At 41.5% G+C, this 13,117-nt stretch overlaps 2 protein-coding genes across 2 annotated transcripts in view; one reads left to right on the top strand and one right to left on the bottom strand.

Annotated features, from left to right (window-relative positions):
* T265_06257 (hypothetical protein) overlaps nucleotides 1-13,117 on the top strand; it is a gene marked incomplete at both ends in the record, with an annotated part of 48,623 nt that overhangs the window by 11,998 nt on the left and 23,508 nt on the right. The gene's annotated exons all lie outside the window — the stretch shown is intronic.
* Nucleotides 4,325-4,585, bottom strand: T265_06256 (hypothetical protein; the record flags this gene model as incomplete). Its single annotated transcript, XM_009171466.1, has 1 exon — nucleotides 4,325-4,585. The coding sequence occupies one exon, from the start codon at nucleotides 4,583-4,585 to the stop codon at nucleotides 4,325-4,327; it is 261 nt and encodes an 86-aa protein (XP_009169730.1).

Below are 13,117 nucleotides of genomic sequence, written 5' to 3'. Positions count from 1 at the left end.
GATCGACGACATCATCGCCAGTGGATAGTAAATAACATCACGCTCGGTACTGCGAAAATGCCTCTGATCTAGCTACTCACAGGCACTTAGCATGCCAGCCAATTGGTGCAAATCCATGAAATATTTTTTCGCTGATTTTGACAGCGATGTAAGTTCCCGGATGGCTTTAATATCTTTAATGTCATTAGGGTTATTCTACTCCCCTCCAAATTCACCACTGTTTAAGCGCTGCCACACCATAGGCTGAGTAAAACAAAGGGGCAGTAAACCGGAATATCTCGCAGAATCCCACGAAAATATCCGCCACTGATGAGTCAGCTTCTGTCGTGGGTTTGAGCAGTTTCAAAATCATATCGCTGATATCTTACGACACAAGACTCTGTCAAAAGCAAACTTTGTTCTCATAATCGTACGAAATAGCTACTAGAACTTGGAAACACGGAATTTAAATGTGTGTAATAAACGGAAGTGGACCTTTCTGTGTGATAGACTTGGGCTGACGTGGCTCATCTCGAGTGTGACTTAACAGCTCACTCTGTGAGGCCCTACCGATCTCTGTGGAAAGCATGTTATCAATTCCCGGTCAAACTGTCAACATGATATCAGTATACAAAGATAGGGTGGAAGAGAGAATTGTAATAGTTTCATGAAGGATGTTTAATATTCTTCGGTAGGGCTTCTCTATAAATCTGAATATCCAGCATCCACGCACTGTTTCGGAATCATTTGTTTGAGCGACGTTATTGATATCAGCTGTGGTTGCTTGCTTGCTCTTGTATCGGTTTTTTAGTACTCCATAATAATGGCAACATATATCAAAACTAACCGCATAAAATCGATTTCGTTATCTGGATGGACGTTGGTTGCGTAGTTACCTAAAGGTTCCTTTTGAAATGGTCGTCATTTGGTCTGAATAATTTCAAGATTACATCACTGATAATGCATTCCAACTGTGCTTAATATCCATGTGATTCTCCTCGAATGAAACCTCCATCCACAGCATATAATTTATCCTAATGGAAAGCATGTAAACACTTCCTAACGGAACTAATTAGTGGAGCTTTGTCTTGTTTCGAGCTAGGCGTATGCTGGAAGTGGTTCGCCAGTTTGTCCTCAAAACCGTTGCTACTGAAGATTGACTCCTTGCTGTGTTTGAATAGTTTCAAGGTCACAGTGCCGACATTTTGCAACACTAGTTTCAGTCGCCTACTCTGGAACTATATGTTATCTGGAATTCTGCCGTGCGATGACAGAAAAGGAGTGCTTAAAATTTACCTTGGCTTTGATGATTTTTGGTTTGGTTCTATTCCAAACATCCGATAATCGATACTTTAATACCATGGCCAGGACTAACTAGTCTCACCGTACCTTCAATGATTGGGCGCGTGGAGGAATACTTGGTAATAAATCGGACTCTTCTGCGGTAGGACGCACAATACCGTGTCCAACGACTGTCAGTTCACAACCTTATTGACAAAAGCTCTGGGGGAGTAGGCCATTGTCTGACAACATTCACCTTTGGTTCTCCTCGCACCTGATTAAAGGAACGCGGACTGAGCGTTTGAAATTTTATTTGTTGTCACGCGCGGTGCACGCGTTGGCTTGCTTACCTTTGCAAGGGATGCTGGTTCATCCTCCTGGTGTTGTCTTACCAGAACACAATACACAGATAAGTTTATCTAATCAGGTTTTAAGCACTCGAAAGAGCATCAGAGCTTTTATTTTCGTTTGAAGCTTGTTTAAATCAATAGTGTCACTTGTGCCGAAATCTTCTTGTGTCTTCGTTTTTCTAAAATAAAATCATATTTTCTTTCTTTTTCTCCAGTGGCCGCCCTACCTAACGTGGAACAAGACAAGGTTTTCTGACGTGTCTTGCCTTACGCTTGTGTAGTGTATTGGTTTAGGCCTTACAAAAACCATTTGTTACCTGAGTGTCGCTTTTATGAAGCATTCAAATGTTAGGCATAAAGCATAAAGCTTCAACCGATAGAGTACACCGGTCTTTAACAGGTTTGCACCCACGAGGCCTAAACGCTGCTGTATGATTTCAAATACGGAAATGCTTTGTCAACCATGAAACCAGACAGAGTTTTAGAGAGGGAGTGCCCGCCCCCTTGTTTAGCTCAGTGTGTAATGTGATGAAGACTTGATGATGACAAAACATAAGTATGAAGAAGACATATTAGGTTTCAATTCAAACAGATTCAACCTAAAGATAAAGAATTTGGTGGTGTGTGCTTGTAAAATACGGTGGGTTGATAACGTCTGTAGACAAATTTCACGTGAAACTGTTCTCAGACCGAATATCCTACCAAGTTACAAAACCCTCAATGATTTCAAGGTGGGTGTTACAGCGGGGTTCATTGCAAGCAAGGTTTTCTCGAATTATTTTTCCTATTTCCGCTCATCCTTTAGTAGCCCATGGAAAGTTTTGGCACTGTTTTCGTGGATGCCAGATGCTAATTTGTGGCATCATAGGACACAAATTACTTTAAGAGAGCTCACTGTATACTCTGGGCTGTAACCGCATCCGAGCACCGGTTACCAGTCATGAGAGGTGAGAGTTCTACCGATATCCCTCTGGTTCAATTTGGATACAACTGTACAGCGACACCGAAAAAGACGAACAAATTTGTAATCCAACGTAGTAAACAGCATTGCTAGAGGCGTGTCAAACCGAACTAGCAATCAATGGAGAAAAACATGGTCACTTAGGGAGTGCCTCAGGGTCACTCTCGTGGTAACATATAAATTAAAAACTGAAAATCTTTACATAAAACACTATCAAATTAGCATATGCACTCAAAACGAAGACTTGTCACGTAAAATTAGGTGGGACAAGAGAGTGCATTTGTCTCAGGTATTGGCAGCGAATTCAGCAGAGATTTTTCAGTCACTAAGATGCAAATAAAACACGTTTATTCAACCATCATGGCAACAAAATAAATCATTCTGTATCTACTAAATCAGATTGCGTCTAGCATGTCTTATATTTTTTCATACGGGTGAATGTGTGGTTTCATTTTCGGAATTTTGAAAGTTTCAAAATCTACTTTTATTTGTGACATTTTTTCAGTTACATTCTTCAACTATTACCCGTGAGAACACATTTATTTATGTTGTTGCTACTACATGGAATAGTGAAAGATGGGTTGCACAATCAAAAATCAGCGGAATTATCCATAGCTCTCTTTTGTGATACCGCCTGTCTTTTCCACAGCTAGAAAAATATGCAATCAGCAACCAGGTTGTTTTTTGTAGATGTCTGAAAGAATTGGTCTCAGCATTGTAGCAGAGTTTAGGCTGTCCGAAAATACTGCGTTTTCTGTTCCAAGAACTTAGAGTTTGAGGGGATATTTTAAGTTTCGAGAAACTATTGTAGTTGGACTGATTGTTATTGTTAATGTGGGAAAGCATGATGCTACCATCAGGAACTTGCTGCTCTTAATCGCTTCCGTTCTTTCGACAGACTGCAATACAGACGAAAGCACCGCCGGAACAGGCAACACCATCCGTTAGTTAAAAAAAACTTCCAGATTTTATCTTGATTGCTATGACTAGAATAAGCTTTCCGGTGGGGATACGGAGTAGCTTTTTATAGCCGTTATCTCTACGAACCAGGCAGAAGCTAGCATTAGCAGAGTTCATCCGAATGATGTGCATTTATATGTTGATTCTTCCTCTTGTCTGGTGCACCAATTTTCGCTCACTTTATTCTTGCATGCATTGCACTATCAGTATCAAGTTTCCGCAGCCGTTTTTGCATAGCATTATCAGTGTCTATTCCAAGATGCTTGGTGAAATTGTTGTGCACTTGTATATCTGTAAGTAAAATTTATTAGATAAACAAAACTTTCCCATAGAATTCCGCAGCATTTTTTCATCGAAATAGCCAACAATCTTGTTTTTCTTGCATAAACCTTAATCGGACAGCGTTTTAGGTTCTCTCTTTTCTCACATCCACTGGTGTCGGGCGATGTAATACATGTTACGAAGCTTCGATTGTGACCGAAGTTGAACTTTTTTGTTAGACTTTTAAAACCACCGGGTCTCTAGTATGTATGAGACTACGTCGAAAAGGGCAAAATGTATCCAAGTCTAATACGAGCATTCAGAAGAGCCGCGTTTAAAGTGTGTAAATGCGAAAATCTGATAGATAGCTGTGTTTGATATCTGAAATTCTCTTCGGAAAATTCACCGTTGATTTCCGCTCACTGGTTAGTCAAGGACTGACACATTAATTTCTGCCCCCATTCATAGTGAGCCGCCTAGTGTTGGGCACAGTCAGCTCGTCAATTACAGGTTTTTGACAATAACATACATGTCAATGTGAACTGGTTTTGTTCACATGGGGTGTTTGCAAACCGAGTGCTGCAACAGGCTTTTCATCAATATCTTCATTAATCTCTTCCGGAATGGCTGTCGAACACAGGCGCTTTGGACGGAGAGAAATAAAATTTTCTGTCCAACAATCAGGAATCGGTTGTTGCAAGCTCTCCAGTTCGCGGGTAATATGATCTTCGCAAATGTCAGGCAGTGCATATTGCTTGCCATTTGGAAAGCGGATGTTTGTTTCCAGTCCCATAGGACACGGAATTTACTGTGGTAGGACAGATGAATTGAATTGTTCGGACGCTTGTTTCATAGGCCTTGTTTCAACCGAGTGAAATTAGGCGGCATTTTCGACTTACAAGCCGGGGGAAATCAGCTGATCTTCAGTTAGAAATGAATGACAAATACACTTGACTAACCTTTGTGAAAACTACTCGCCTATTACATACGGATTAGCTGCATCAACTTGTTGATGGAGGTCCCTATTCGAAGGCTTATTGTGGATGTAGACTGAGTAGCGTATATAAAGCACTGAAATCAAGGTTGTTGTAAGTTACGTTGACAGAACTGCAAAAATTTGTTTCTGAAAAGTTATATCCTGTATTTGTGATAACTTGCACATTCACACGCCCCGAACAGATAGTTGTTGGAGATATATGTAACTGGTCAATAAATTCATTCCACGAGCAGCATTGTTCTCCGTTCTCAATTAAGTGGCACGAATTTGCTAACCCATTTGCAAGAGCCCGTCAATTGTGGAAGACAGGAGTAATGAAGTGCCAGCCAACATGGTCCGTTTCAGCTATTCATCCAAGTCACCAAAAGTTTTAAAATCCAAATCTAAAATGCTGCAGCTAATCTTTTGGAAGTGCTGAGCTCAATCTTACATTGAAAAAATTTGTACCTCAGGGTCCTCTTCTGAACAACATTAATATTTATGCTTATTCGTTTTATTTGATTTCTTATCTTAACTTGATCTTGGACCTGTTCCTGGTACCAGTAAAGGATGTGAAAAATGGCACTGAAGGTTCGGTTTAAAGTAAAGTAAAGTAGAGTGAGGATATCCTATGATTGTGTTTATTAGAATGTTGGGTTTGTGGGGCAACATGGAGAAACCGGAAGCGCGGTCTATCATTACACGATAATCAGAGAAATATCGAGGCAAAGGTTGTCTGTGTTCGGTGAGTGTACGACGGAATGGAAGACAATGGGTGCTATTGTTTAAGAAATCAAAATCTGTGAAAGGTTGAGAACAGCAAAGGTTGCGATGAAAATCCTCGGCATCACTCAAGGTCGACAACAGGATCATCTGGGATCCCACATATACGTGTTTACCTATAGGTGAAGAACAGAGTAAGTAATCCCGCTGTTCGGCTTTGTTATCCGGCACTGATGCGGTTACACAAGAATAGGAATTAATTAATTCCAATTCCGAATGCTGTAACTGGCATCAAGAATAAAAGTTTAAAAACACCCATCGAAGTGACTGTCACTTTGGAAAAATTCAAAGTTGTCTAATCAATGCTCGACTGACCGTGTACAATTTTTAGCAAATATTCTAGATTCTTCGCCTGCTTCAAGTAAGCTTTGTTACCGATGCTATTTTCACGGTCGTCTATTCAGTTTCGAGCCCCTGAAAATAAAGTTAGAGCTACTGGACAGGATAAAGGCGGTCACCTATCGTAGGCTATTAAAGATTTCACTTAACTGTTCGCTCGACTAATGGAAAAGGTCCAATCATTTTAAAAATCCCTCGACAACGCACCTTCCAGCAAACAGTGAAGTCAGACGATTCAAAATAGGGCTGCTTGTCGGGATGGGGGAATGATTGGATATTCAGGAGAGGACAGTTTAGAAAACAAGTAAGGTTTATACCAAGAAGAATGTTGAACCGGTCATAGAGGCCTACATTAATCTACCCAGTGACTATGACAAGCGGGTTCCCCCATGACTTACGAATCCAGAAAGCCAAGAATGCGTTCATTGTTTAGATGTTAAGTAGATAAGAAAACACTTCCATCCTATTGACTGATTATCCTAGTGCATATGGGTCATTTGACCAACAAATTTGGCGATGGCTACTGATAGGGCGCTTGCTGCCATTTGGTAAAGTTTCTCACAAGCTACCTTAATATACCTAAACAATTTAAAATAAAATAACATAGGCAATACATCTAGGAATTGTGTGCTTTGAGACGCTCCAATTTTACGCAGAATAACCAAGTGTCAAGGGCAATTCTCTTGAACTGTACTTCTAACGACAAAGGCTACTACCATTTAATAGCGCGAGATAGTAGCTGCAAAATTCAGATTGCGCGCCGCTGTATTAAGGACCTGGCCACTCCATATATAATACCCATGCACCAGCGTAGTACATCAGAGGAGAAATACGTATCCTTCTGAAGTGACAAACAGAACCAGTTACAAGTTGCATCATCTCAAATTTAGAGTCAATTTAGAGTCTTGGAGTGTACAACTGTTTTTTCGTTTTTGTGGCCTCATATCAAATATTGCGGTTACATGCGCTCCTCTTCCCGTTATAGTTGTTAGATATGCACAAAAGTTGTTTCAGGTGGTCGGTAAATATGTTTTGAAAATGGGATGACTGTGTAACATTTGCAAACATGTACTTCATCTTAGTTTCCAATTCCCTTGGAGCCGTGAGTCCCATATCCGTTTGGTTGAATGAGAGTGGTGGGTGGCTGATTTATGTTCTGCTGAAGACCAGTACGAAAACACCGGCAGGTTTGATACGTACACACCCGTCTGAGGTGCTTAAATCAAGTAAAATACTCTTCTCTGGATTCATCTGCACTGCGTTCAAATTGCTCATTTCGGCTACCCTCTATTGACCTCGTGCAACGTGTGTTCATGTCTAGTTTTGCAAACAGGACATCCATTTGGCGTGACATCTAGCCTTGGCATACATCCTGGTATGAATTCGGTTAATACCTTCAAAAAGGTCGAAATAGTTGGAGGAAAATCACGCTCTGAGGTGCTTAAATCAAGTCAAATACTCTTCTCTGGATTCATCTGCACTGCGTTCAAATTGCTCATTTCGGCTACCCTCTATTGACCTCGTGCAACATGTGTTCATGTCTAGTTTTCCAAACAGGACATCCATTTGGCGTGACATCTAGCCTTGGCATACATTCTGGTATGAATTCGGTTAATACCTTCAAAAAGGTCGAAATAGTTGGAGGAAAATCACGCTGTGAACTGCTTGGACCACGGAGGTGCTGTCGGCCCGGTTGACAAAAATCATCCTCAAGGATGGTTGTGAAAATGGAATTTCAGTAAGTTACTAAAGAAACAGCACTAGATATTCACCAACACTGGGCTGTGAAGCACGAACAGCTGGAAGTGGGCCATGAAACCCTAGACAGGCTGCTGTCTCATGCTGAAAGAATGTTGCGCACAGGCTTCTGTGTACATCGAAAACTGGGTTACACCCCCGTTTCCGGTGCATATAGAGGAGCCAATCTACACATGTGGCCGCATGATGTGAGTCCTGTGATTAAAAGATGAGCGGCACTATATCCCGTCAAAGTGCGAGTTAATCAGATTGCCGGTCAGTCGCTCGTGGCCAAACGGTTAGATGTCCCAAGTACTAGCCAGGAGGTCGTGGGTTCGAGACTCTCCGCAGTTGTGTGAGATGCACACAGCCGATAATCCTCATTAAGGATAAAACAGCTATACGGTGATTCTCGGCTTTTCAGTATAGATTGACTTCACTTCCACGAAAAAACAACTAGAACCGCAAATAATTTTATTGAATCAGTTGACTGATAAAGAGGGTGGGGTGAAGATTTGAACTATTCTTTTCCTCTATTCCACATCGATTTACCAAAAGCATAGATGAAAACAACGGGTGTGCCCAAATACAGCTTTATTCAGTGGATGTCGGAGCTGATAGAATTACATTTGGATAGGGGAATTTACCCCAGACTTTGTCTGTCTCGGACAAACCGAAACAAACATAGAATTATCTTCCTGGCCGACCTCGGGGCTGTATGAATGGAAATCTCATTGAGTTTCTGCGTCCCAATAAATCACCAAAGAGGCCACGTGCACAGGGCTATTTTGCGTTTTGGTCGGCAAACTCACAAGAACGCTCGTTGCAAGCAACCTTATTTCTAATGTCTAAAATGTTTTTGGTGTTGCAAGACCGAGGACTATCCCGCACGTGGTTCGACTAACTAACTTTTGTTTTTCCACCATCGCTGTGTCCACAGTTTTAGTGCTATTATCTGTCCGTCTTTCTCCACCATTTCAATCTCCATTTACCAAGAAACCCCAGGCAGAAGAATGTTTGCGACAGAAATAATTTCACTTACCGAGAGAAAGAATCAGCGTGAAAACATCTGATATTCGAGTGATCCAGATTCTAGATTATCAAAAAAGCACAGCTGACGCGCCCAACCCTACTGTAACATCCAGTCACGCAACCATTCCCAATGACGTGACTTAGCTTACTGAGTTGCTCAAAATATAACACTTCTGAACATGGTGGAATCGTGTATCGGAATGGCTGAAGCTGGAGAGTGAGGTAAGGCAGCACAAGATAACATTATAGTTAGCAGGCTAGCATTGGTAAATATTTCGCTGTCATGTTAGAACGCATCCTCTCCATGAAATATACTTCGTTTGGATTTAGACTATAATTCAGCTTGAATAAAGGGTTCGAATATTGTTCATATGACTGAGAAATCCTTTCAACTTTAGATGTATGACATCAGTGAAAACTACCTATCTAAATGATATCTTAAACTTTAAAGTCAATGGAAAAGTTCTAGCAACCAAAATTTCATGTTCCAACTCAAGATCTTATTCTGTGTGAGCAACATCGTCCGCCAAAACCGGATTCCGAATTCCACTTTTATGTGAACAAAAGTGCTGAAAAAATTCCAGATCCAGTTTGGCATGAAACAAAAAATGTGATTAACCCGCAGAAATAAAAGTTTTTCCAATTTTGTCTAACAAGAAAGTGGATAAACTTAACCGCAGAACAAGAAATGCCCAAAGAGACATGAAGCTGCGTAAATCATTTTCATAAAGGAAGCTATTCACAAGGTTGCTGACAATTGTTCAACAGCCCACGACCGGTTTCGCCCTTCTTGGGGCTCACCGGGTAGGCAGAGTCCCCGAATTTCCGTCAACCTAATGATCTACTTGAACACGAATTGAACTGTTTTCGAGAAATACACTCATATGCAAATCAATTTGGTTTTCACGGGAGACTCAACTGAATCCCTCGTTTATGGTGTTCTCCAGCTGAATGTGCTGCACACAGGCCACCTCATGATTCAGTCGAAGAGTTTTCCGCAATCTTGTGAGTAGCTTTCTTTATGAAAATATACTGCGATATCTCGAATATCGTGCCAACTGGATCATGAGGCGGCCTGTGTACAGCAAATTTAGTTGTGGAATATCATAACTGAGAGAATCAGTTGAGTCTCTCGTGAAAGCCAAATAGTGTAAATCATTCTTTTTAATTTAACCTAAGCGATCAATTGACTCCCTCGGAAAATAGCTCCGTGTGTTCCGAGATTCCTGAAACTGAAATGTGTTGAAATATTGGTAGCTCAGGTGAGTTTAGTGATTGTTGATCAGGTGATTGTTGATCTGTTCGCCGAGCTTGGCAGTTGGCTTGCAAACGCTTCGTCACCATATTGGGAGGCATCATCGGTGCGCAGTTGGGTCATCCCACCCTTTACACAATGCAGCTCACAATCTTATCGCCCACTCACTTTGATGCTAATTACTGGCAAGGGACAGATTTCTGGTAGATCGCGGCATAGTCGGTAGCCGTGTACGGATTAAACAAACGTGTTTAGGAGACTCAACTGAATCCCTCGTTTATGGTGTTCTCCAGCTGAATGTGCTGCACACAGGCCACCTCATGATTCAGTCGAAGAGTTTTCCGCAATCTTGTGAGTAGCTTTCTTTATGAAAATATACTGCGATATCTCGAATATCGTGCCAACTGGATCATGAGGCGGCCTGTGTACAGCAAATTTAGTTGTGGAATATCATAACTGAGAGAATCAGTTGAGTCTCTCGTGAAAGCCAAATAGTGTAAATCATTCTTTTTAATTTAACCTATCTAAGTGCATTATCGAGAGGTACTACTTATATTACACACGAGTGGGGAAAATCACGACGAGTGCAGTTAATAACAAAACTAACGTCTTAATTTTGTACCCTAAACATACAGAGACTTAGAAACAGAAAAAAATCAGGAGGACTGTATCAGAGCAATAACGATTCCCCCATGCAATTTCTGAAGCGGTATTTTTTTAGAGACAGACAAAAGTTTGTGGTAAGCATGAAAACCGTTTTAGCATTCCCCGGAGAATGGTCACTACACAAACGGATTACGGTATATATCTTGACATTTGGGAACGAACGCTTTCACCGATCATCATGTATAGTTCCTTATGTACGTTATTATACAGAAGCCCCAAAGTCTCAACAGGGAAACCGATATGCTGCCCGAGCTACCAACATTCTCCTCTACAGAAGCCGGTATATTTTAGAACTACCACGATGTTACGACATTTTCCACTAAGTCACAGTAGATAAACACGCTCTGGATGAGTGAAACAATATATACTCGAAAGCGTTATCGAAGAAAACAACACAAACATACACATTGTACTGATTTGTCTGCGGATGTGCCGTTTCGTTTCGACATCTGTTCGTAATACCCCTTACCTCACAACTCAGCTGAAGTTGGAATAAAAGTAAATACTCTGACAATAAAGCCAAACACACTCCTTTGTTTCCACTTCTGATTAATAGTATTGTTGCGTGACAAAGACGACCTAGCTAGGAGTGGTGTTATAATTCATGATTTGATTCCTGGAATACTAAATGTAGAAAAATAGGTCGTGATATGGTCCAGCAGTAACTCCAAACTGTTAGTAACACTGCATTTCAAACGAATTCCCACGAATGAACAAATTGAACTTGAATTTTCCAGATTATTTTTACTACCTTGTGCAGCGCTGCCCTCTTGCAGGGATCTGCGTCCTCTATACCGGAAAACTAGATTTGATCATACGGTTGCGAGTATTTTCCCGCAAGGCTTCAAGCAATATGAATGAAAGAAAACGAATGCATTTATACCGAATTTACTGCAGTGAAGCCGCAGCTGAATGGAGTCATTTTACGCGTCTCCTGTCACTGTTCTGGATGTCGGCAGTCTAAGATAGGGTTCAGAGTAAGACAGATAACATATGGATAAATCAAGGAAAACCGTCACACTCAGTCGACGTAAACTGCCTCACTTGAGTCAAACGCTATAAATGATGTCGGCTCATCTTCGTTCCCAAGTGTATTTCCCTCCTGGGAATAGAAAGGTCCGCGTTTCCTTGTTTCAATATGTAATAGTGATACCGCGGCTGACAGCGCAGCCTTCAGCTATAGAATTGGTTTTTCGAGTTTTATTTAATGCATTCACTGCGAATGTTTTCTTTAATTGGAGTTACCGCCTTTATAAGCATTGTGCCGCCGTCAGGAGGGACAATAAATACACATTAGGATTTAGTACGCGAGGTGCGAGTGTCGGAAAGGGAGCTGATCAGTGGGAGCGATAAAGCTGTGGCTATTCTCGCTCACTGGGAGATTGTCATCACCTTCCACAGACATTAATTGCAATTTAGAGGTACACCCGTCAACAAAGGTAACACTGTAAAGCCGTACTACTCCTATACAAATGCAACTAGAGACTAGGATTGGTCTAAGGTGATTGGTGTGCACGGTAGCAATTCTAGCAGCTGCTACAACCAATTAATTACCAGCCCTTCCACCAACGGAACCCTTCTTCTTCCATGGAAGTCGGTATATTAAAAGCGAATATTCCTCTCCCAGACTAAGCGGGAAAAGAAAGCGTTCCATCCATTTTGGAGCAGCTTTAGCAGTGGGGACCAGCAGATAGTTAAAATCAAATCTATAGCTACAGGATAACTGGTAACGCCAAATTTATGTGTATGGGTAGGTGGATGTGACACACAAGATACTAGTAGCATCCCATCAGGAAATATTTGCATCGGTATATCTATCGACTGCTTAGCTCGTGCGGTCAACTAAGCATCAGTGAGCTAACCTTACTGTTGATACTTCTTGAGTTGATTCACAGAACCAGGGCTTTGGGCATAAATTAAACATAGTTAGATGCGGGTTTCCGTGCCGCCATACAATACTTTGTGTAAAGAGTGTCTTTGTGAAAAAAAGGACGAATGTTTAGCGAGAATTATTCTGCCGCCAGCATTTTAGGGACGTAAACATAACAAAAGTCAGCTGCTTAGGCCAAACGAGTAACCTCTAACAGGGAGGACGTCAGTGATGCAGATTGGCAACCATATGTTACAGTATCCGCGGTGAAGACTATGAAGAGCGCTCATTCCCTCTTTTGGAAAGCAAGTCACAATAACGGCTCCGTCACTTTTGCTTATCACTTTCACTCCCTCCTAACCTGTAGAAGGTGAACCCCCTGTGATGTATAACAGTCTAAAGCAGACGAGGAAGATGCCACATTGACTTTGACAATTATCGGCACACGACATTAGTCTCAAATGGAGCAGTTTCCCCAGAACCCACCAGGTCGGTTAGTTCAGGCACCAAATGCATCTTCAGTTATACTGCGTAGCGTGTTTATGTATAACTGTAAAACTGGTGTCGCCTGCCTCGTTATACCACAGATATTACTGTCCATTTGTACAGTGGATAGCCGACAGCAGTGGGCAGGAGCTAACCTGGTGGTCCGTGTATCTCTATTGCT

Source organism: Opisthorchis viverrini (genome assembly GCF_000715545.1).
Source record: "Opisthorchis viverrini unplaced genomic scaffold opera_v5_129, whole genome shotgun sequence".
NCBI lineage: Eukaryota > Metazoa > Platyhelminthes > Trematoda > Opisthorchiida > Opisthorchiidae > Opisthorchis > Opisthorchis viverrini.
The sequence above is the reverse complement of the archived record's forward strand: the minus strand, read 5'-3'. Positions and strand labels throughout refer to the sequence as shown.